Here is a 22,161-nt window from a genome sequence, read left to right as displayed (position 1 = left end):
AGGGCTGCCCTCCCTCTCTCCTCCTCATCCCTCCTTCCTCTCCATCTCAGCTCATCTTGAATGCAAATGTGGTTTCTATACGGTTCCTTTGTGTCGCGTCTAACTGCTCCAGAGAGAAGCAATTACAACTGCTCCATTCGCTCAGAGAGAGAAAGACACGCATGGACAGAGAGGGGTAATTAATAAAGAAATAGGGATGGAGGGGGGGGGGGGTGGCGTACCTGTGGAGGGTCTTCAAGTAGGATATTGATTGTAAAGGCAGTTTTGCTACTGACACAAACTGCAACAATAAAGCTGACCCGGCTCATAATTACTGCATGAAAGGTCAAAGGTGAGAGGTCGTTAGTATTACATCAAGAGTTTTATATACAGTGTGTGTAATGCAACATAAGGAGGTCACACTTAGTAAATATGTCACATCTATACAGTCGGTGTCAAAGATGCAGCTTGCAGGATTTATTTGAATCAGAAGTCTATCCAGATCTGAGCTCATCCTCCATACTTCTTGTCATTTCTGTGAAGACACTCTGACAGCCAGCTCTGCTTCCTGCTGCAGTCACAGCGCCCAGGCGGAGCTGGGAGGCACGGTGGGGAGCTTTTATGGCAGTCATTTGGGCCGCTAATATGTCATCTCCATTAGCTGACTTTTAACACTCTCAGATGGATGGCTCGGTGACATTTATCTGCGCACGGGTCATATTTTAGCTGCTAAATGGCCAGTGAGTGCATGCAAAATGTGGGTATGTGTATGTTTTAGGCTGGCGGTGGCAGGACTGGGGAGGGGGACACATTGATGTTTAATGATGCCCCGCACAATAGCACTTAAGAGAAAATAATCCAAAAACACGATGCAACTTGTCACCTTTTGACACACAGACAAATGCACACACACACACACACACACACACACACACAGAGAGAGACATAAAACCACGTCATGAGGCTGCAAGGTCAAGAACCAGGCCTACATCTTCAACAGTTAGACAACGGAGGCATGGTGAGACGGGTGCTGCAGCATCAGCAGTTAAATACATCCAAGTACAAAAGAGAACAGGTAATTAACTTAGCAACCTATAGTGAGATAATGAGGGCTATGAGAAGAAGAGGGAAATGGAGGGAAAAGTGGGAGAAGTAGCAAATGGGCAGGGAAATAAGTGAAGGGGCAGGGCGGGAGTGACGCAGGCTAATTGCTCATATGGATTTTACCATTGTTGGCTTTTGTACGGTCAAGGAGGTGAATCCATTCCCCACGAGGTGAAAGTCTAAATGAGCTAATAATTCAGACTCATAAACTTAAACCAATATTGACAGTCAGCGCGTATACTGAAAAGCATTAGAAAGATTCTGACCATAAAACAACCATAGATTTGATATACTTTCTTGTCATTTAACTCATCACATACCACCTTTCACACCCTGAATGTAAAAGCAGCGTCCACTTTGGTGGATTAAAAAGCTGAGAATATGTTCTGTGGCACTTTATGCACTGCCTATAGGCACTTGGTCACCTGTTCAAAAACAGTGAAGTTGACTAATGTGATAGAAAATTAACAATTAAAAATATCACACAGGCCCAGAGCCATCGCAATGTGGACCGTTCACAACTCAGTGGACACCCTAATTGCTTTCAAATACAATTGGGTTTGGGCTTTGTTTGGTGTTTTGAAGGTATGAAGCGCATCAATGCACACTGGAAATTGAGTTATAAATTACTAAGCCGAAATAGACATGTACCGTGAATACTCAATATCCAAATGCTGGATGTGTTTCTCCTGCTTGCACCTTCAAAAAGCAGATGCGTGTTGTGTGCACACACAGGCACAAACACCAGATGCAAAGAACACTTTCATTTTTTGTCAGAAAATTGACCCGCTCTGAACCAAGCGGTGTGTGTCACACTGTATGCCTGTCACAGGGTACGCTGATAAGGTCAACCTTAACGGCAAACAGATTGAGAGCTCCGAACACAAACCAGTGGGACTAAGAAAATGACAGAGGATGAGAAGAAAAAATGTTCATCCATGCACAGCTTTCACCCGCATGTGTGAGTGTGTGCTTTCACAACTGTCAGTGTTTTCAGATGTGCCACTGTGTGTACGTCCGTGTTTGCTGTGAAGTCGCTGACAGCTTCATTATGGCTTGTGCGCACAGGGAGACAGCACGATCCAGGGGAAGGAAAGAGGAGCAGAGACGCAGGACAGGCCAGGTTTGATGCTGGGCAAGGCCGTACATCGGTTCAGCGGTTGGCGGGGCAGAGAACAGCTGCTGTCTCCTTTAATGAGCATTCGCCTCTTTCACCAGCTTTCAATTTACAAGAGTGTCCAGCACTTCTGCAAAGCAAACCGCACATTCTTGTGACAGTTAGAAGTCGCCTTCTTTTCAGGTGATTCCCCAAAAGCTGTCTGATAGTTCAACTAATGTGCTATCTGTGTCTTTAGACCATCTCACCTGGGAGAGCCGATGTGCAGGGCTGAAACACGACCAGCCCATTTTATACTAGTAATTATGAGGAACAAACATGATTGGCATATTTCATACTCTTTTAGTGCAACAGCAGGATAATAGTAGCTGATTAATCCTGTTCATATTATTGTTTATTTGGAGGAGTAGGGCAGGGGGCTGTCTACATGACTTTGAAAGTCATATCTTTGAGTCACTGAATGTTCTGCATTGCTCAGAGTAGTAGAAGTATAGGTGCTATATGTCATCGTTGTAGGTTCCCATAAAATGACGAAATTGGTTTTCTGCATTTAACCCATCACACCTGGGATACACCCAGGTGGAGCAGTGGGCAGCTACCGAGTGCCTGGGGAGCAAATTAGGGATTAGGTGTCTTGATCAGAGGCACCACGACATGTGGGGATGGCTGGGAGTCAAGCCACATCTTTCTGGTCCCATGCAGATCGACTGCCCTTCTTCTACTCCATCTCAGCCCCAGTGGAAGCCCGTCACCCTTCTGGCTTGAGTTTTAGGCTGAAATCTTAAGAAATAAGAGAGTTGTGATTATTTTGGACAACCTTGAAAATAACTATGCACAAATCTCACGTTATACTATAAATGTCACGTTGGAAACACATTGTGAATGACTCCGCTACAAGTTCAAGTCAATTTTGTTGTCATTCGCATGTACATGAGATGGAACAAACTTCTGTACACAAGGTCCCAGTTACACCCAAAAATAGCAAAAATATAAAGTGTAAAAATAAACCGTAACGATCCAAGATATACGCTAAACACTAATAATGTAGCACAATACAGAGTAACGGCAGCAGCCAGAACATGTGGTGAGCAGATAGGTATGAACGAATACAGCAGCATGAGGTAATCAGCAAAATGAGATCAGCAGCATGGATAAGTCCATCCATCCATTTTCTTTACCCGCTTGTTCCATTTTGGGTCACGGGGGTCGCCGGTGCCCATGTCCAGCAATCACTGTGCGAGGGGCGGGGTACACCATGAACGGGTCGCAAGTCCATCACAGGGACACATAGAGACAAATGAGACAAACAACCATTCACTCGCACTCACACCTAGGGACAATTTAAAGTTACCAATCAGCCTAACATGCATGTTTTTGGTCTGTGGGAGGAAACTGGAGTACCCGGAGGAAACCCACGCATGCACGAAGAGAACATGCAAACTCCACCCAGAAAGGCCCCCGGACCGGGATTTGAACCAGGGACCTGCCCGCTGAGAGGCAGCAGCTCTACCAGTTGTGCCACCGTGCTGCTCACAGTGACTATCCTGGTTAGATATTCATGAGTCTAACAGCCTCAGGGTAGAAGCTGTTCCTCAGTCTAGTGGTTCTACACTTAATGCTCCTTAACTTCATTCCTGAGGGGAGCAGGTCAAAAAGTGTGTGCTGGGTGAGTGGGGTCCTTCATGATGCAGGTGGTTCTCTTCCTGCATCTGGCGGTGTAGATGTCTGTGATGGCAGGGAGGCTGACTCCAACAGTCTTCTGTGCATCCTTGACCATCTCTGCAGAGCTTTCCTTTTCTGCAGCTGTGCAGCCTCCATGCCACGTTACACATGCCACATTTATTAATTTTATAGCATATTGGTAAAATATAGTTATATTGAGTTTGTGTTTATTGAGCATGCATCAGGATATATTGTGCTTGCTAAGGTCAATTGGCTGTGGTGGCCATCTTGAATTGGTTAATGATTTCCTGAAATTTTTCATTAAATTGCATCCAGTCGTTCATGAGAAATTAATTTTATTGAAGTTGAATAATCTAAAGAAAGATTTTAATTATCCTAAACCAGTTCGCCTTCAGAAAGCATGTTGGTTATTAATCTTAGCTACTACCACACTAAGCTTTTAGGTCAGTGATTGTAAGATTTCCTGTATTGTTCATTTTTGTGTTTAAGGTCAGTTAGCTGTGGCATCCATCTTAAATCAGGCTGACTAGGGGAAAAAAAAGTGGTTGTAGATGTACTTGTAATGATTACTTCTGCAAGTTTCATAAGAATGGGCCATCTATTATTCCTTATAGAAAAAAAGAGGATTGTAAAGTCATACTTTACAGATTTCCTGTGTGAATATGGGGAGGAAAAAAAAGTGAACTTTTACGTGTGTAAATTCATGTTTCAGATGCTAATTAAAAACATTTGCTCTGCCCCTTTGTGTGTTTTAGAACATTTTTACCATATTCATGTTTACCACATGTTAAAGTGTTTAAATTTACTCCCACAACCCCGATAACAGATGCAGTTCAGCAACAGACAAGCACGTGGACACAGAGGCAAAACATTCACTTTCACTTTTTGGTAAGACATTCTTTACAGTACATACTGGTTCACCTTTCGACAGCATTGATGTCAGTCAACTTCAGCATGAACACAAGTTCTAGAGACTGTGTAGACTTGACCCTTTATTAGAGCTTAATTTGAACAATTAAGAGTCAAAAATAAATAAATCGAGGTAACCGCTAAAAAGTTCTAATTAAAAGGCTTTTTCCTTAAAAATAAGAATTTATTTATCCTTTAACAAAAGATTGTCAATAATTATTAAAAAGTCTACAATTCAAAAAACACTTTCATAACCGCAGTGCAGCTATAAAATGCACATACTTAAGAATTTACAAATAGACTTAATATACATTTATACACTTAAAAAAAGATGATCCACAATCTTTAAGTACGGAGTACTTGAATGACTGCAGTAAAAATGTGTTGAAAACAACAATTGTTTTTGGAAGTTAACAGCAGGAAGACATCTGGAGACGTTCACACGAAGACTGATACAGAGATCCATGCTTGTGTCCAGAGGAAAGGTGTGTAAATGCTCAGGAGATCAAAGAGCTTGGTTACAATTCAGTTTCCGGGGAATGCAGGAAGGAAACCTGGCTCTCTCGAGTAGCATCAAAACTATGCCCCAGGCCTGATGATGCAGAGCTGCCGAGAGAGAAAACATGTAAGAATCAGTTTGGTATCTAAAGGACACTTCAGTTATTATTCAAACCAAGTGTCTTACCTTTCACAGTCTGAGTCGCAGGAAGTCTTGTCCTCTAAACTACTGATGCAATCACAGATGTATCGCTGAATGGCTTCAGCTACCGTGTACCTGGTCTTGCCAAGAGCACATCTTTCCATCTTTGCAATGCAGAGGTTCGACTGGAGGAACAGATGGAGCCGGCTGTCAGATAACAACAAGGGATTCTGAAGAACACTAGAGGGGAAAAGCCATCAAAATGAGAATTTAATCAAAAGGCATTTAAGATACCACAAAATGGCAATACTCTTAACTGGACTGCACAAACTGCTTCAGAGCAACTCACTCTTCTAAAAACTCCTGCAGGCCTTTCATCCTCTGGTTAACGTGCTCCTTTTTCTTCGCACTAAAAAAGGGGTTCCACGGAGGCAATTTGGGCAGTTGTCTGAGCACAACAAAAAGAAATAAAATACTTTACAAGCTGAACTTTTAGTCAATGCCAATAGAAGTTTGAGGTTGGAACTTGCATGATCAGAGCATTTTGCTCCAGACAGTGACGCAGCCAAACAAACTCCCTGTAACGGCGCCTCACACAGGAAGTCTTCTTACGAAAACACATGCTGTTTGTCTGTGGAAACAAGACTCGACTCATTATCAGAACAATAAAAAATAATTACTTTAAAAAAAAAAAACAGAACGTACATGCAGGCTGATCTCATAGTCAACATGATTGTGCCATAGCTCGTCGTTGTGAAGCCTTGGATCTCGAACACAGATGCTAACAAATTCCTGAAAAAAAAAAAAAAAAAAGTCTAAACTGGAGCTCAGTTATAGAAATGTATAAAAAGCGAAAACAGATTAACAGCTTAAGCTGCACAAATATCAACAGGAACATGTGTTAAATAGCTTTCGAGTACTTACAGTTGAGAGATTATCCAGAATACTATCCATTTTGGTACAAATTCTAAGAAAGCAGCAAGAAAGAGGCCGTATTGAGCAAAATGTTTTGCAATACTGCACGAAAGTGTGACATCTGTTTACTTAATTTATCTTTAGAGTATAGGCAGCATGTGAATCCACTGATCGTTTTCAGAGATATTCTCAGTCAATGGATTCAGTTTTACTGCTATATTTCACAAAGACCCAACCTCATAAACAATGAGCTAATCTGGTTTAATGCTGATCAAAGGGCAAAGAACTAAACTGGTCGGGGGTAAAAAACAAAAAAATAACACTTCACACGTTTGTCCAATACTGACAGGAACAGTTAACTGCTCTAATGTAAATTAGACTGAACCATATCTGACAACATATCTGAATGCAAATATTACCCAACTTCAAAACAAAAAGTCCCTCACATGGTCGCAAGAGCATGTGCAGGCCCTTGTGTCCCTGCATCAAATGAGATTATTTACAACTTAAAACAGAAGTGATCAATAAGAACAAACGTTCCATATCAGCGTGTACCTATACACGAACACTTGACTATTTCACTGGATGTACTGCATGATGTAAATGATCCTCTTAACTGCTGCGTTCATGGCAGGTTCAGCTGCACACAAAGGATTTGTATTGTTTTTGGAGACAAAATCAATTTGTTCCCCATGACTGCCTTTGGTCAGTGGTGTCATAAGGTTAAGGCACAAGGTTACGGCTTTCTGTTGTGAATTCTCACCATTTATTATTATATTGTTTATTATTACATTATATTATATTAATTAATCATTATTCTGTTTTTCATCATCATCATCATTATATTTTATCTCCTCCCTGCACAAAACCATTTTTAAAAAAGGTACCAGAATCAAATTATTAATGAGAAACAAATGTGAAGACCCCTTTGGGGCAGCTGTAGCTGAGTGGTTAGAGCAGTCATCCTCCAGTGGGAGAGTTAGGGGTTCGATTCCACCAGCAGCCACATGCTCAAGTGCCCCTGAGCAAGACACTGAACCCCTCACTCTGATGTGCATCCCTTATATGATATGATCTATAAGTCTCTTTGTTCACATTAGCTCAGTAGAGTGCTGTATGTGTGGGTGGAGGTAAGGGAGGGCACAGATTGTGTTGTAAAGCACTTTTGAGTATCTTGATTAGATAGAAAGGCGCTATATTATATAAGTACAGTCCATTTACCATTCACCTTACCCTGCGTGAAAAAGGAAAGTAATGGAGGTGATTAAAACATTCATTCTGAAATGTTTAAAACGTTAAGCAAATATATGACTTAAATAATAACCACAAAAGAAGAGAAGAGAAGAATTATATATTTTTTTTAATCCTACCTTTCTTCTCATCACTTTCAGGAACTTAATCCAGTGTTAGAGAGCAGCCGAGGCGGCTCTGGCCTGCCTCAGCTCAACTAAACTGAGTCCTCCTTTGTGGTCCAGGCACTACACTGCTATAAAATATCAACAAAACGCAACTTAAAACTGTGTAAAGTCTCCTTTCCACGTGCCTAAATGATCAGGTTTAAGCGACAGTAAAATGAGCCAACAACAGAGTAGTTTGTTACGGTATAGAGCGCACCTGTCTGCTCCTTTAATCATTTAGTTCAAGCGGTCTCAGCTGGTGGGCGGAGCCACGTAATGACGCCGTACAAGAACGCTTCTGATTGGTTGAACGTCACATTCACAACGTCTCAAGACCAGAGCCCTGTAAAGAGAGAGTTGCGACACTCCCATAGACTCCCATAGAAAGAATGGAATGCGGAAGTCACGTGGGTCATGAAGCGGCAAAGAGTTCCAAACAGCAGCGGGTTCAGCACTGAACGTAGTTCATTTTCCGTGTTTTTCCGGTAAGTTAATGCAAATACGACACTTTTTCTCCATTGTGAAGCGTTATCTGACTGTTCTGTACCTCAATTTATCAACATTAATACTTCATGTCACCAGTTTTAGTTAATGAAACGTTAAATTACTAGTTGTGTTTTAACTGCAGCTGCTCTGCAACATGACGGTTTAAACGAGTCTATTTCTAATTCAACGTTTTAAAATATCTATTACTGCTTACATTTTGAAAGGTGGTCTTTTTTAAATTTATGGTAATTCCAGTTACTGAACTCAACTAGAAAATATTTGGTCTTTTTTTCTGAGAGATTCATTCAATCTTTATTTCTACAGGTAAATCTCATTGAGCCTCGAGGACTCATTTACAAGAGAGACCTGATTTAACAAAGAATGATGACAACATGACAACAAGACTGATGTAATTTAGTTAAAGTTATAGATCGTTTGTCAAAGACTGCAGCATAAATTGTGACATTATCATTAGAGAAAAACGTGATTGTGGAGATGAGTCAATGTTTTCATGTTTTCCAGGTAAACCAGAGGAGAATGACTTCATGAACTGAATGTTGCATTCAAAGTATCACAAAGGTACAAGATCTCATTTTCTGTCTTCTATTAATCAATAACAGCTTAATCAAGATGTTTGAATAAAATTACTTTAACACCATAACCTTCACAAAGTTGGTATTTACTGCAGGACTGTTAATTTACATTTGTTTTATATTATTAGTTTAGTGTTTGGTAATCATGGGTCAAGTTGAGATGAGACTCTTTCAAGACAGAACAAGAAATAAGAATTATTACAAGAATAAATCAGCATCAATAAACTGTAGGACAGTAACAAAAACACTTATTAAACTATCACAGGTACATTGAGATGGAGCTGGAAGTTCTTCTTCATGCCAGTTGTCTTCATCTGATCTTTTGTAAAAATATGTCAATTTATTTTCCATTAACATTTTTCTTCGCAGGACTGAGTTAATTTTCTTGTCTGAGATTCTTCTGTCCTGCTTATGTATTTTTTGTTCTAATTGTTCCTCAGGTTGTTCATCTCTGTTCCCTGACTGCCTGTTGATCCATCCTCCTGGTCCTGTTGATCCTGGATCATCAGATCCTGACATGTCCCCGTCCTCTGAGGACACATTTTCATCTTTCCCTCATCTCACTCGCCTCATTTCTGTTTCTTCCTCAATCTCTGAAATTACAACGTCACTGTTAGAATGAAGATTATTGTTCAATAAAAAATATGACATGTCTTATTTAACACTGTTCGTACCAAAGTTTAATTTAGAACAACACGTGTGCTCACTGGTCAGATCACTGGTCAGATCACTGGTCAGGTCACTGGTCAGTGGAAGTTCTGCTGTTCTTCTCATCTGGTTCTGGTCCATGAACAAATGGTTGAACCTCCTTCAGTCTCACACGTCCTCACTGTCTCTCAGTCTCACACGTCCTCACTGTGTCTCTGTGAACTGTCCTCTCTCTAAATGTGCCTGTAGAGTGACATTAGTTTATTTTCTTGCACATTTCTTTGACAGTTAAACATTTTGAGCCCTGATTGAAAATGTTTGTGCAGATTAAATTTACACCTCTCACTTTGTGTTGTTGTGATGATGATGATGGTGGTCCTGCTGACTTGAGATGATGTCATTAATAAACAGTATAAATAGTAGTAAAAGTACTTTATTAAAGCTTGCTTTACATTTTACATATGTTATAATTGTTTGGAAATTTATTTTTGCACAGTTAACACTTACTTTGTCATCTGTTATGATTTTAACTAGAAACAGTTTCATTTAAATGAACATTTTAATCAATGAATTACAGTTTTACAATAGTTGTCAGGCTACAATCAACTCACTTACCAGGTACTTGGTTGCCATAAAAAAAACGACAAATACAACAATTATATTCAGTCTCTCTTGTAAATTTTTCATTTTTCATTTAGCCTTTATTTATCCAGGTTAAATGAGTCCTCAAGGCTCAATGGGACGAACCTGTTTAAATAAAGGTTGAATTAATATCTTCTATAGAAATCAAGAATTCATCCAGATGATCTGAGGTAAGCTGGAGCAGATCTGATGCTGCATGGAGGACAAGGTGGAGCATTATCCTGCAGAGAACATCAGAAACAGCTTTATAACAGGAGTTACTCTGATCTTTTTTTATCGTGTGTAACGTTATAAAACACTGACATGGCTATATTGATCACTGTATTGCATATACATTATTTTTCTAACAAATATGTGTTTGCAGTCTCGTTTCCTTCTAAAATTTAATGATAAATGTATTAGCCGCTTCTAAAAATGCTTTGATAAAATGCATAGTTTGTGAAATAATCAATAATCGGTTAAGTAATCAGTTCGTTACTGCTCAGCAATTACTGAAAGACGTCAGGTAAAGTAAGAAAAGTCGATTTTTGTGTTATGTTGTGTCAGCAGCTGCTCAAACTGACTGACAGCGATGAGCTGTTTGGAACTATGGGGAGCTGCATGAACCACGTGACCGCGTATCGGCGAGTTCAAAGAGTGTCGCAACTCTCTCTTTACAGGGCTCTGCTCAAGACACGAATTATTGTGAATGATTTAGGGATACCAAAGGCAAATCTTTACGTGATATTATTTAAAATAAATAAATAGACTTAAAGACATTTCTTTCCCCAGATATTTTCTTTCATTATTAGGATTCAAAAACTTGGTTTGTAAGGAAAATTAAACCTATTATCTGCGTCATCTCATAAGTTTTAGGACATACGTGAAGAAAAGCACAATTGCACCTTTTCCAAACCATAACACTTTATCTGTTAGTGATTTTTTTGTGTCTAGAAATGGATTTCAGTAGTTTGCACTCCAACACATTGACAGTTAAATATAAGCTCAAACGGAAAATTGTTTAATATGAAACTTCATTCAAGACATAAACTCAATATTACAACATGCTGTCAAAAATACTTTTTCCCAGTCTGCTCATTCAACCACTAAAGATACTTTGCACACCTAAACAAATTCTAATACAGCGCCAGTATTTTTGTTCTTGACTGAATACTGGTGGGCCCCATGAACTAATGTGAATTTTCAGATTTATTTGCAGCAAAATGTGGCAAGCTGTGAAAGAACATTGGAAAAACAAAGAAATGGTGCATGCAAATTAACGTTAGCTATTGTAAAAAAAAAAAATCATCAACCAGATATAAGCTACATAAAAGAATGAAAGTCACCTTACCAAGACAGTCCTCAAAAGTTAAAGCTAATTTCATCCAGCCCAGGAGTTGTAGTCTTAAAAATGTCAGCTGACATCACACGGGATCATTTATTAGCACATAAAGTTTGTTAAATTAGGTCATCAGGTGGACACATGTTGCTAATGTGGTGTTACAGTTGTAGTGAAAACTTTCCAGATTCTCCTCTGGAGGACCTCAATGTTCCACCGGGGCTGGAAAATTCAAAAAGTGGACATGTTCTCTCACACAAATAGTCTGGGATGTTCGTTCAAACTACTAAGTTTAATCATACGAAAAATATCTAACAGCTAGTTTTTGTTTAGTCTAAAGTATGAGGCGGCACGGTGGTGCAGTTGGTAGAGTAGCGAGGTCGCTGGTTTAAATCCCAGCCCCCTTTCTGGGTGGAGTTTGCATGTTCTCTCCATGCATGTGTGGGTTTCCTCCCACAGAACAAAAACATGCATGTTAGGTTGATTAGCCTCTAAATTGTCCCTAGGTGAGTGAATGAATGGTTGTCTCCTTGTCTCTATATGGCCCTGCGATGGTCTGGAGACGTACACCCCGCCTCTCTCAGTGATAGCTGGACATGGGCACCAGTGACCCCAGCAAACCGAAAATAAAGAAGTGGGTAAAGATAATGGATGGCACTAAATGTTTACTCTCAAATCCATTTCAGTTTCACAGCAGTACTGTAGTCATCACAGGTTTTCTTTGTAGCACCATCTTGTGTTCAAACTGTAAACAATGGCCTTTGAGTTGCTTAGACATGATGTAATCACAATGGAAGAGAGAATTTAAAAAAATGGTAACAACCAAATTCTTTTAAACTTTCTGCTCTTTTATCCACTGAAGTTCCTAACTCTTGAGACATTGGGATAAATGTTCCCTTTCCCTCCCATTGTCACTAAACCAGAACTTTATTTCAGGGCTCACGTGTGAAAGATTTTTTTAAATATATATCTTAAGCTTCCAAAACACTTCTGATTTTTTTGTTTGTTTGTCATGCCTTTGCGATTTATACGTCTGTGAAATGTGCTATAGAAATAAAGTTTTACTTCCTTACTTTGAATAAAGGGGGAAATTAAAATAAATGTAAAGTTAACTTTAATGGGAAGGTATCAAAGAAATGTACAGAACAGTAACATCTGCAGCCTGTCATGGACACATCATCCACATTCAGTTCACTTTATGAAATCAATACAGAAGGATCCAACAAGGTGGAGTCGGGTCCTCTGGACATTCTTTGTTGAAAAGTTTCATGTTTTATCCAAAGGACTTCTTCAGTCGACATGCTTCAACAAAGAGTCCGTCCACAGGAACTGACTCAACCTTGTTCATCTACAAGCATCAAGACATTAGAAAAAGATACAACTTTATTTTGAAAGTGAAAACTTACAGGCTTGAAGAATCGCTGGACTAAACTTTTATCAAACTGTATTTTTTCTTATCCGAATTTTGCATATACGTTTCTTTGGAGCCAGGATAAACAAAACTAAGAAACTACAATGCAAAAGTTTTATTTAAACCTGAAATTCTGACGATCAGTAAACAAAACGCTCTGAGAAAAACAACCTGTCAGTACTTATAGAGAAAAAACTAAAAAACATTTTGTGAAGTTGACAGCTTAGCATATTCAAGAATTTTAAAACATTTGAACATGTAGGAATTTAGACAGTTTAATAAAACAAATATGTCATGCTAGGATAGCAGAAGGTTCCTGAAAATTAGTCAACACAATCGTTCACTCAAACACTATGTACAGGAATAAACCTCTCCTCATACAATGTCAGAGCTGTTGAAACATTTTCAAAAATATCTAAAGGTAGCTAAAGCTAAAATGCAGGCTAAAGGAGCGAGCTGATGATAGGAACAGCAGGAATACTAAGCTTCATCCTCTGGACAGGAATGCCATGTCAGTCGCTCCTCATAAAAAGATATGACCACCTGAGGGCAGCGAGTGTTGGCCTCTCGGGCTGGGACCAAATCTGCTTCATCGGAGTCTTTCCTGAAAAATAAACCAAAATGTTAAGAGGAAGAAAAAAAACCTAGAAAATATGACAGCAACGGTGCCAGAGGAACTTATTTTTATGAAGCATTAAAACAGAGGCTGGTATTCTGTTTCACAGTCTGCCATTTGCAGTTTCTCTTAGAGGTGCAGAAAAAAGTTAATTTCAAGGATCTAGATTCTTAGTCCAGGCGATTCAGAATCAATTCTAAAAGCCCATAAATTGATTTAAAACACTTTTTTTTCCCGCTCCTACTCCTGCATATGGCATTACGGGTCCACCCATCATAGAATTTGGCCTTGTAGGCCACCGTATAGCAAGCTAGTTAGCCAGCTCCCTTTATCTGAATGGAGTCCACTAGCATGGAGCGGAGGACAGCATGATTCAACCTGCTCCTAGGTTAGGTTAGATGCGTCATGTGCAAAATCAACACAAAGTCAACAATGTAATGAAATGCTTAGGACGAGAAGAAACGTCTCGACTCACCCAAAAATAAATAAATAAATCATGCAGCAAAAATACTAAAAATATATTACTAACATACTAAAAAGCATAAAAAAAATTACTTGCATACTAAAAAGCATTAAAAAAATACTACAAACATACTAAAAAACATTTAAAAAAATACTACTAACAGTAAAAAAACATTTAAAAAATACTACTAAAATACTAAAAAACAAGGTGCCAATGGTGACAAAGAAACATCTACAGTGTGATTCGGTGAGCAGTGAGGTTCTTTCAACATCATGGTTCCGTTCCATTAGCGGCGTGGTCTTGTTAGCAGGTCAGGTCCACAGCTTGATAGTAATAAGGATCGCAGCAGCTGTCCTCACAGACCGCGGTCCAGAACCGGGTCCAGCAGACAGAGAACGTCCCAGGTTTCCCCGCAGAACCGAACGGGTTTGTACCGCGTGTGTAGGCAGATGGAGGATCTTGTTAGCAGGTCCGAGCAGCAGCTTGGTGGCAATAACGACCGCAGCAGCGGCCCTCACAGACTGCCCTCCAGAATCAGGTTTGGAAGACAGAGAACATCCAAGGTTTCCCCACGGAACCAAACAGGTCCATAGAGTTCGGTCCGTGCAGGCAGATGGAGGATCACAGAGACAACCGCCATGACAGGCCAAAGCCTGAGGGGGGCCGGGAACTGAAACATGATGGCAAGAAGGTATGATGGCAAGGCAGCAACACACAAAACTCCACAAGTGTGTTGCGGTCATACCCGTACCATGGGTGTGCATTGTAGGCACAAAAAAAAGTTAAAATAAAAACAAGAGTAAACAAAGGTTGAGTTGAAGCAGAGCTCCCATAAGTGCTACCATTCTGCGGCACACGTGACGTCACCCGCCAAATCCTTTGCCCATAAAAATCCTTTAAAAATCCTTTGTCGTTAAAACTCAGTGTAAAGTCATTTCAGATTCTATAATGTTCCAGGGAAGATGGAGCTTGGCAAAAGTACGGTTGTTTGCAAGTGTAAAATAAAATGGCGGTATTTTGGAAATGCGACAAATGCGCAGAAGATGAAAAGCGAAGCAGCAGACAAGCGAACTCCGCAACAAACTTCCAGCTAAGGACTGTGAAGATTTCTCACTCCATCGCTTACAAAAGATTTACAAGCAGACAGCTCAGTTGAAGGCGAGGGGTTTAGGTTTATTTATAATATGCTGGACCCAATGTACATTATTCCTTCACATAGCTTTTTTAGTGATAAAGATGACCATAGATGAGGGTAGGAACGTAGATCGATCGGTAAATTGAGAGCTTCGCCTTTTGACTCAGCTCTCTCTTCACCATGACAGACCTGTAGAGCGCCTGCTTCACTGCAGACGCTGCACCTATTCACCTATCAAATCTCACGTTCCATTTTTCCCTCATTCGTGAAGAAGACCCCAAGACACTTGAACTCCTCCACTTGGGGTAGGACCTCCTCCCTGAGCCGGAGAGGGCACTCTACCCTTTTCCAGCTAAAGACCATGGCCTCTGATTTGGAGGAACTAATCTTTATCCCGGCCGCGTCGCACTCGGCTGCGAACCGCTCCAGCGAAAGCTGTAGATCATGATCTGATGAAGCCAATAGGACCACATCATCTGCAAAAAGCAGAGACACAATCCTAAGGCCACCAAAACGGATCCCCTCAACACCTTGGCTGCGCCTAGAAATTCTGTCCATAAAAGTTATGAACAGAATCTGTGACAAAGGGCAACCTTGGCAGAGTCCAACTCTCAGCGGGAACAAGCCCGACTTATTGCCGGCAATGTGGACGAGGCTCTGACACTGGTCATACAGGGACCTAACAGCCCGTATCAAAGGGCCCGGTACCCCATACTCCCGGAGTATCCCCCACAGGGTTCCCCGAGGGACGCGGTCGAACGCCTTCTCCAAGTCCACAAAGCACATGTAGACCGGTTGGGTAAACTCCCACGCACCCTCCAGGACCCTGCTGAGAGAGTGTAGAGCTGGTCCAGTGTTCCACGGTCAGGAAGAAAACTGCACTGCTCCTAATGAATCTGAGGTTCGACTATCCAACAGACCCTCCTCTCCAGAACCCCGGAATAGACATTACCAGGGAGGCTTAAGAGCGTGATTCCCCTGTAGTTGGAACACACTCTACAGTCCCCTTTTTTGAATAGGGGGACCACCACCCCGGTCTGCCAATCCAGGGGAACTTCCCCCAATGTCCACGCAATATTGTAGAGTCGCGTAAGCCAACACAACCCTACAACATCCAGAGCCTTAAGGAACTCCGGGCGAATTTCATCCACCCCTGGGGCCCTGCCACCGAGGAGCTTTTTAACCACCTCATTGACCTCAGCACCAGAGATTGGAGTGCTCGACCCAGAGTCCCCAGGCTCCGCTTCCTTAGTGGAAGACATGCCGGTGGGATTGAGGAGGTCTTCAAAGTACTCTGCCCACTGACCCACGACATCCCAAGTTGAGGTCAGCAGCACACCACTCCCACTATAAACAGTGTTGTTGGCGTACCGCTTTCCCCTCCTGAGACAACGGATGGTGGACCAGAATCGCCCCGAAGCTGTGCGGAAGTCATTCTCCATGGCCTCTCCAAACTCCTCCCATGCCCGAGTTTTTGCCTCAGCGACCACCCGAGCCGCATGTCGCTTGGACATGCTGGTACCCATCAGCTGCTTCCGGGGTCCCACAGACCAAAAAGGCCCGATAGGACTCCTCCTTCTGCCTGACAGCATCCCTCACCAACGGTGTCCACCATAGGGTTCGAGGGTTGCTGCTGCGACAGGCACCGACAACCTTGCGGCCGCAGCTTTGGTAAGCCACCTCGACAATAGAGGCACAGAACATGGCCCACTCAGACTTAATGCCCCCCACCTCCCCGGGAACATGTTCGAAGTTCTCCCGGAGGTGGGAGTTAAAATTCCGTGTCACAGGAGACTCTGCCAGACGTTTCCAGCAAACCCTCACAATACGTTTGGGTCTGCCAGGTCTGACCGGCATCCTCCCCCACCATCGGAGCCAACTCACCACCAGGTAGTGGTCAGTGGACAGCTCCGCCCCTCTCTTCACCCGAGTGTCCAAGACATGTGGCCGCAGATCAGATGAGACGATGACAAAGTCGATCATCAAACTGCGGCCTAGGGTGTCCTGGTGCCAAGAGCACATATGGACACCCTTATGCTTGAACAAGGTGTTTGTTATTGACAATCCGTGACGAGCACAGAAGTCCAACAACAGAACACCACTCGGGTTCATATCAGGGGGGCCGTTCCTCCCAACCACATCCCTTCAGGTCTCACTGTCATTGCCCACATGAGCATTGAAGTCCCCCAGCAGAACAAGGAGTCCCCAGGAGGTGCACTTTCCAGTAGCCCTTCTAATGACTCAAAAAAGGGTGGATAATCTGAACTGCCATTTGGTGCATAAGCACAAACGACAGTCAGAACCCATCCCCCCACATGTAGGCGGCGGGAGGCCACCCTCTCATTCACCGGGGTGAACCCCAACATACAGGCACCAAGCTGGGGGGCAATAAATATGCCCACTCCTGCTCAGCACCTCTCACCAGGGGCAACTCCAGATTGGAAGTGTCCAGTCCCTCTCAAGGAAACTGGTTCCAGAGCCAGAGCCATGCGTAGAGGTGATTCCGACTATTTCTAGCCAGAACCTCTCAACCTCACACACCAGCTCAGGCTCCTTCCCCCACCAGTGAGGTGACATTCCACGTCCCAATAGCCAGCTTCTGTAGCAGAGGATCAGACCGCCAGGGTCCCCGCCCTCGGCCACCACCCATCCCACATTGCATCCGACCCCTTTGGCCCCTCCCACAGGTGGTGAGCCCATGGGAAGGGGGACCCATGTCTCCTCTTTGGGCTGTGCCCGGCCGAGCTCCATGGGTAAAAGCCCGGCCACCAGGCGCTCGCCCCACCTCCAGGCCTGGCTCCAGAGTGGGGCCCCGGTGACCCACGTCCGGGCAAGGGAACATTAAGTCCATTTGTTTTTCTCATCACCGGGGTCTTTGAGCTGCACTTTGTCTGGTCCCTTTTACCAAATATAAATAAATATGGTAAAAAAAAAAAAAACTGAAGTCTGTGTATTTCATATTAGGTTAAGTTTTGAAAATATAGCAAATGTTAGAGCAATATGGTTAAAAGAACTGAAGTCTGTATTTTATGTCGAGTTAAAGGTTAATGCACTATGGTAGGCTGAAGTCTGTTTATTTTTACATTTATATATTTTGAATTATTTGTCTGTGATGGACTGGAGACCTGTCCAGATGTCCCCTGCCTCTCGCACAGTGATGGCTGGACATGGGCAACAGTGACCCCCATGACTCGAAAAGGAAGAAGTGGGTAAAGATGATGGACGAATTATTTGTTCCTAAATTGTTTTTTTGTTGTTGTTGAGAAAAAGCCAGGCAACTAAGATAACCTAATACTGGTAATTTAAGTTACAGAATTGTATGCACTCCTGTATTTGTTCCTGTTTTTGATATAAATATAAAAATGATGCAAAAAGATTTGATACAGTAAAGAACCTAAAATTATTATTTTTAAATAAATATTCTATTTGTTTACATAGTTGTTTTAGTTACATAATTGAAACAAAATTTATGACCATTTCAATGGAAAAATTGTTTCTAAATACAAAATCGTTTCTCAATCGAATCGTGACACCAAAAATCGGAATTGAATTGCCAGACACAGATTTATTCATTTACACCCCTAGTCTCCATTGCATTATTTTTAAAACCACATTTACTGTTAAATCAGTGCTACTTTCTACTTTGATTTTTTTCTCTCTCTAATTTGATCATTTATGGATCATTTTGTCAGTTTAACCCTAAAAACCAATGCAGCCTTAAAAAACGAGTAAAAACAAACAAAAAAAATGTTTTCAGGGAAATGGTAAAAGCCACATCTTACATAAAAAGAACTTGTGGTTGAAGAAACTGAAATACTCAGTGGACTAAGTTTATCAACTGTATAGTGCAGCATAAACATAACAAAAGATGCTTGCTATTCAAATGAGAACAAAGAGAAAATAAAAAAAAAACTGAAAAAGTATGTAATTTCGGTAAGTTTTGCACACTACAACTTACTTCAAGTTTAGTTAGGTTAATTATGCATATTTACAATATTTGACCTTTTTTAATTTAAACACATAAAAAAAGGACAAATTAATGAAAATGCTGATACAAACATGGAAATGTTTACTGCTCGACACAAACATGGAAATGTTTACTGCTCGACACAAACAAAAGTATTTTTAATACTCACCATTTCATCAAAAACATCAACTCCCCACTACTGTCTGTTGCTCCGATGATTCGTTCTGGCTCAAGGTTTCGTGCAAAGCCACGGGGTTTCTCAGCCTACACAAAAAGTCAACAAAATATTAACATATACAGTTACTCATCTATTTTCTCACATTTTTTCCCCCCTAATGACAGAATCACAAGCTTTTTAAGAACATGTTTTACCGGTCGACAAGTCCTTGAACATGTTATTTCACACTCAATAACTGTGATGTCAGGGACAGACATATAATAAAAAAGGTTTTTTTAAAAAGCAAATGCTGTTTGGAGGCACAATATATTTTCACAAACCACATCTGGGTTTACACCAGGTATTCTGGTTTCGTCCCACAGAGCAAAAACATGCATGTTGGGCTGACTGATAACTCTAAAAAGGTCCCTAGGTTTGAGTGAAGGTGCAAATTGTTGTCTCATTTGTCTCCATGTGTCCCTGCGATGGACTTGCGACCTGCCCAGGGTGTCTTACGCCTCACACACAGATAGCTGGACATGGGCACCAGAGATCCCCACGACCCAAAAAGGAAGAAGTGTGCAGAATAATGGATGGACTAACCATTTCTTGCTTTTTGGATTCTGACTCTGGCTCATCTGTGGATGCCTTTCTTTTAACAGCAGCAGGTTTCTCTTTAATGTTCTTCTGTGCATCCAGAAAGGCTTGAATCAACTCAGGGCAATCCAGGTTTTCTTCAGGCTCCCAGGTGTTGTCAGCTCTATGTGAGAAAGTGCAGAGTTGACATGTGCATCTTTAAACATTAATCAATCATCAATAAAAATGAAGGAGCTAAAACTAGGCTGCCTGGAGAATAGCAGCAGCTTCGTGTAACCACAAGAGAGAACAAAATATAGCACGACCCCATACCAGGGATGCACTTCCAGCCCTGCCAGGAGTGGGGTCCCATCCCTGGTAACTCACTCTGTAAATCCTTTCCACTTCAGGTAGAACTCCACTTTCCCATTAACCAACCGCTGGTCCAGGACTTTCTCTACAACAAATTCTTCAGGCTCCTCTTGTGTCTGACCGTCTTTCTTGCTTTTGGTGTTCTGTTTTTTGCCCATTTTGTTCTGTAAAAACAATTACGCAGGTGACGTGCTGAACATTTTTAAGAATCAAGCTCCTCCTCTTCCTCCGGAGATGCTAAAGCTAATGCTATTCAAAAGACCATCAGCGCAGTCGCTATAATTGCTATTTAACGAAATGAAAGGCCTAATAAATTACACAAAAACACAGTACATTTAACCTTGCCCATCTGCTCAGCCTTATTACAACAATTAGGCAGGAAAGCTCTTATAACGTAACAAAGTTAGCAAAAATGGCTAACCCGGCGGGCTTAAAAGTTTCCCTCGTTTTCCTGCGCAACATTAAAACAAAACTCGTGTCAAGAAAAACAGCAGAATTTTAATTAATGACAGAGTAAAAAAGGAAGGAGCTAGAGTAAATTTAGAAAAAGACCTTCCTATGTACGTACCTGGTAGCTAGTGCTCAAACAATAGAAGCTAATGCTGCTGATACAATTCAAACTCTTGACTTGTTATACCACAAGAACGTAAACACAAAGTTCGTGTTCCTTATTTTCCGACAGTTTGTCTTACTTAAATATTAAAGTTAAGCAACGAAGTAAATAATGATGCACCAATAAAAGAACAAAACACAAGCAAACGCAGATTACGTACCTTAACACGGCGGGAATAACTTCGTTAGCCACGCGCCACTCAGAACCTTTTTTCTGCAGCGGAGGCGGAGCTAAAGGCTGACCAAGCTACGGAAGCCGGAAGACAACGCAAAACGTGGGCCTGAGGTAACAGGAGGCCCCTGTTTTACAGGCTTTGGTTGAAACAACGTTTTAAATCACCTTTTAAAAAACACGAAAGCCCAACTGATAATGGCAAAAATCTGACATAAAAAAATGCACTTAAAAATCGAGTTAGCTAAACTTACGATACCAAACAAAAGCAGTGTAAAGTAAATATGGGTTTTAAACGTGATTCTTGAGTTATAAGTCAGATGTATTGTTAAGGTCTTGAAATGTGGACAGGTTTGGCCAATTTCAAAAATATGTATTTTATTATTACTGTTTCATTACTTTAACACAAAATTATTTCTTGTAAGTTTTTTCAGATGTATGCGTTTCTTCAAAATAAGTTCATATGTTTACTCCGTCTGATCGTTTTTGACATCTTTCACTTTTGCAGTCGATTAAATCTGGTGCTTTCCCATTTGTCCCTAACACTCAGCTTTTCTTTTGTAATCCCCCTCAAAAAGCAGATGTAATATTAAAACCAAATTTATCAGGTCTTGCTCTTACAATTGTGCTATCTCCTAAAACATGATTAATTTTTAATGCTCACTTTTGAAAACATGCACCTTAAAACACGTTTTAAATGGTATTTCTTCTTTACTGTGAGCCTAACTTGTCCAGTTTTCCCAGTTTACGTTTTTCCTTTTGTTAGGTATTGAGAAGCAAATGTTGCTTTTATGAAATACAGATTGTAACTGCTTGTTTGGAGCAAAAAACCTTAAAATATAATTTCAGAAGCTTTAAATAGATGTGTCTCTGCATTCCTATAACCTCACAGTGGTAGGAGTATAGCAACATTTAACTTGAAGCGATTTTGCAGGTATACCATCACCATTTAGGTCCCTTAAAAGCGTGGTAACAAAATCAAGACGATCAGCCAAGAAATCAAGTCATCTTTAATCAAAATTAAAATATGAACAATCACCCTGCAATCAAACAAATATCACTCATGCAAAACAAAAAAAAAATTGTAGAAGTTGTACAAAGAACCAAAAAAAAAAACCAGACCAAACCAGAACAGCAAAAATAAAATTACTGATCAATATAAACTACCAGTACTTCACTCGGATCATTTCACACTTAGCAAAGCAGTGTAGCAATGGATTACACAACAACCCATCAGATATCGTTCTCA

The 22,161-nt window shown here is 41.1% G+C and overlaps 2 protein-coding genes across 2 annotated transcripts; both read right to left on the bottom strand.

The window, feature by feature from the left end:
- Positions 1 to 5,168: 5,168 nt before the first annotated feature.
- snx10a (sorting nexin 10a) lies at positions 5,169 to 7,982 on the bottom strand. Its single transcript, XM_037692749.1, has 7 exons — positions 7,718 to 7,982; positions 6,357 to 6,399; positions 6,138 to 6,224; positions 5,963 to 6,063; positions 5,782 to 5,880; positions 5,478 to 5,672; positions 5,169 to 5,398 (listed from the first exon to the last, which is right to left on the bottom strand). The coding sequence occupies exons 2-7, from the start codon at positions 6,384 to 6,386 to the stop codon at positions 5,311 to 5,313; spliced, it is 600 nt and encodes a 199-aa protein (XP_037548677.1). The 5' UTR covers positions 6,387 to 6,399; positions 7,718 to 7,982; the 3' UTR covers positions 5,169 to 5,310.
- Positions 7,983 to 12,759: 4,777 nt separating this feature from the next.
- Positions 12,760 to 20,979, bottom strand: cbx3a (chromobox homolog 3a (HP1 gamma homolog, Drosophila)). The gene is made up of 5 exons (XM_037693426.1): positions 20,902 to 20,979; positions 20,144 to 20,292; positions 19,784 to 19,940; positions 19,193 to 19,287; positions 12,760 to 13,446 (listed from the first exon to the last, which is right to left on the bottom strand). The coding sequence occupies exons 2-5, from the start codon at positions 20,284 to 20,286 to the stop codon at positions 13,323 to 13,325; spliced, it is 519 nt and encodes a 172-aa protein (XP_037549354.1). The 5' UTR covers positions 20,287 to 20,292; positions 20,902 to 20,979; the 3' UTR covers positions 12,760 to 13,322.
- Between the last annotated feature and the right edge of the window lie 1,182 nt (positions 20,980 to 22,161).

The sequence above is a fragment of the Nematolebias whitei genome, chromosome 19 (assembly GCF_014905685.2).
Source record: "Nematolebias whitei isolate Nwh7 chromosome 19, NemWhi1, whole genome shotgun sequence".
NCBI classification, from domain to species: Eukaryota; Metazoa; Chordata; class Actinopteri; order Cyprinodontiformes; family Rivulidae; genus Nematolebias; species Nematolebias whitei.
Note: the sequence above shows the minus strand (reverse complement) of the source record. Positions and strands in the feature narration are given on the sequence as shown.

Coding starts and splice junctions, on each gene's coding strand:
- snx10a (XM_037692749.1), bottom strand. CDS start 6,386: ATGGATAGTATTCTGGATAATCTCTCAACT. Junction 5,881..5,962: donor GAGCAAAATGCTCTGATCAT/GCAAGTTCCAAC, acceptor TGTTGTGCTCAG/ACAACTGCCCAAATTGCCTC. Junction 5,673..5,781: donor CTGCAGGAGTTTTTAGAAGA/GTGAGTTGCTCT, acceptor TTTCCCCTCTAG/TGTTCTTCAGAATCCCTTGT.
- cbx3a (XM_037693426.1), bottom strand. CDS start 20,286: ATGGGCAAAAAACAGAACACCAAAAGCAAGAAAGACGGTCAGACACAA. Junction 19,941..20,143: donor AAGTGGAAAGGATTTACAGA/GTGAGTTACCAG, acceptor TTTCTCACATAG/AGCTGACAACACCTGGGAGC. Junction 13,447..19,192: donor TTGATGTTTTTGATGAAATG/GTGAGTATTAAA, acceptor TTTATTTTTCAG/GAAAGACTCCGATGAAGCAG.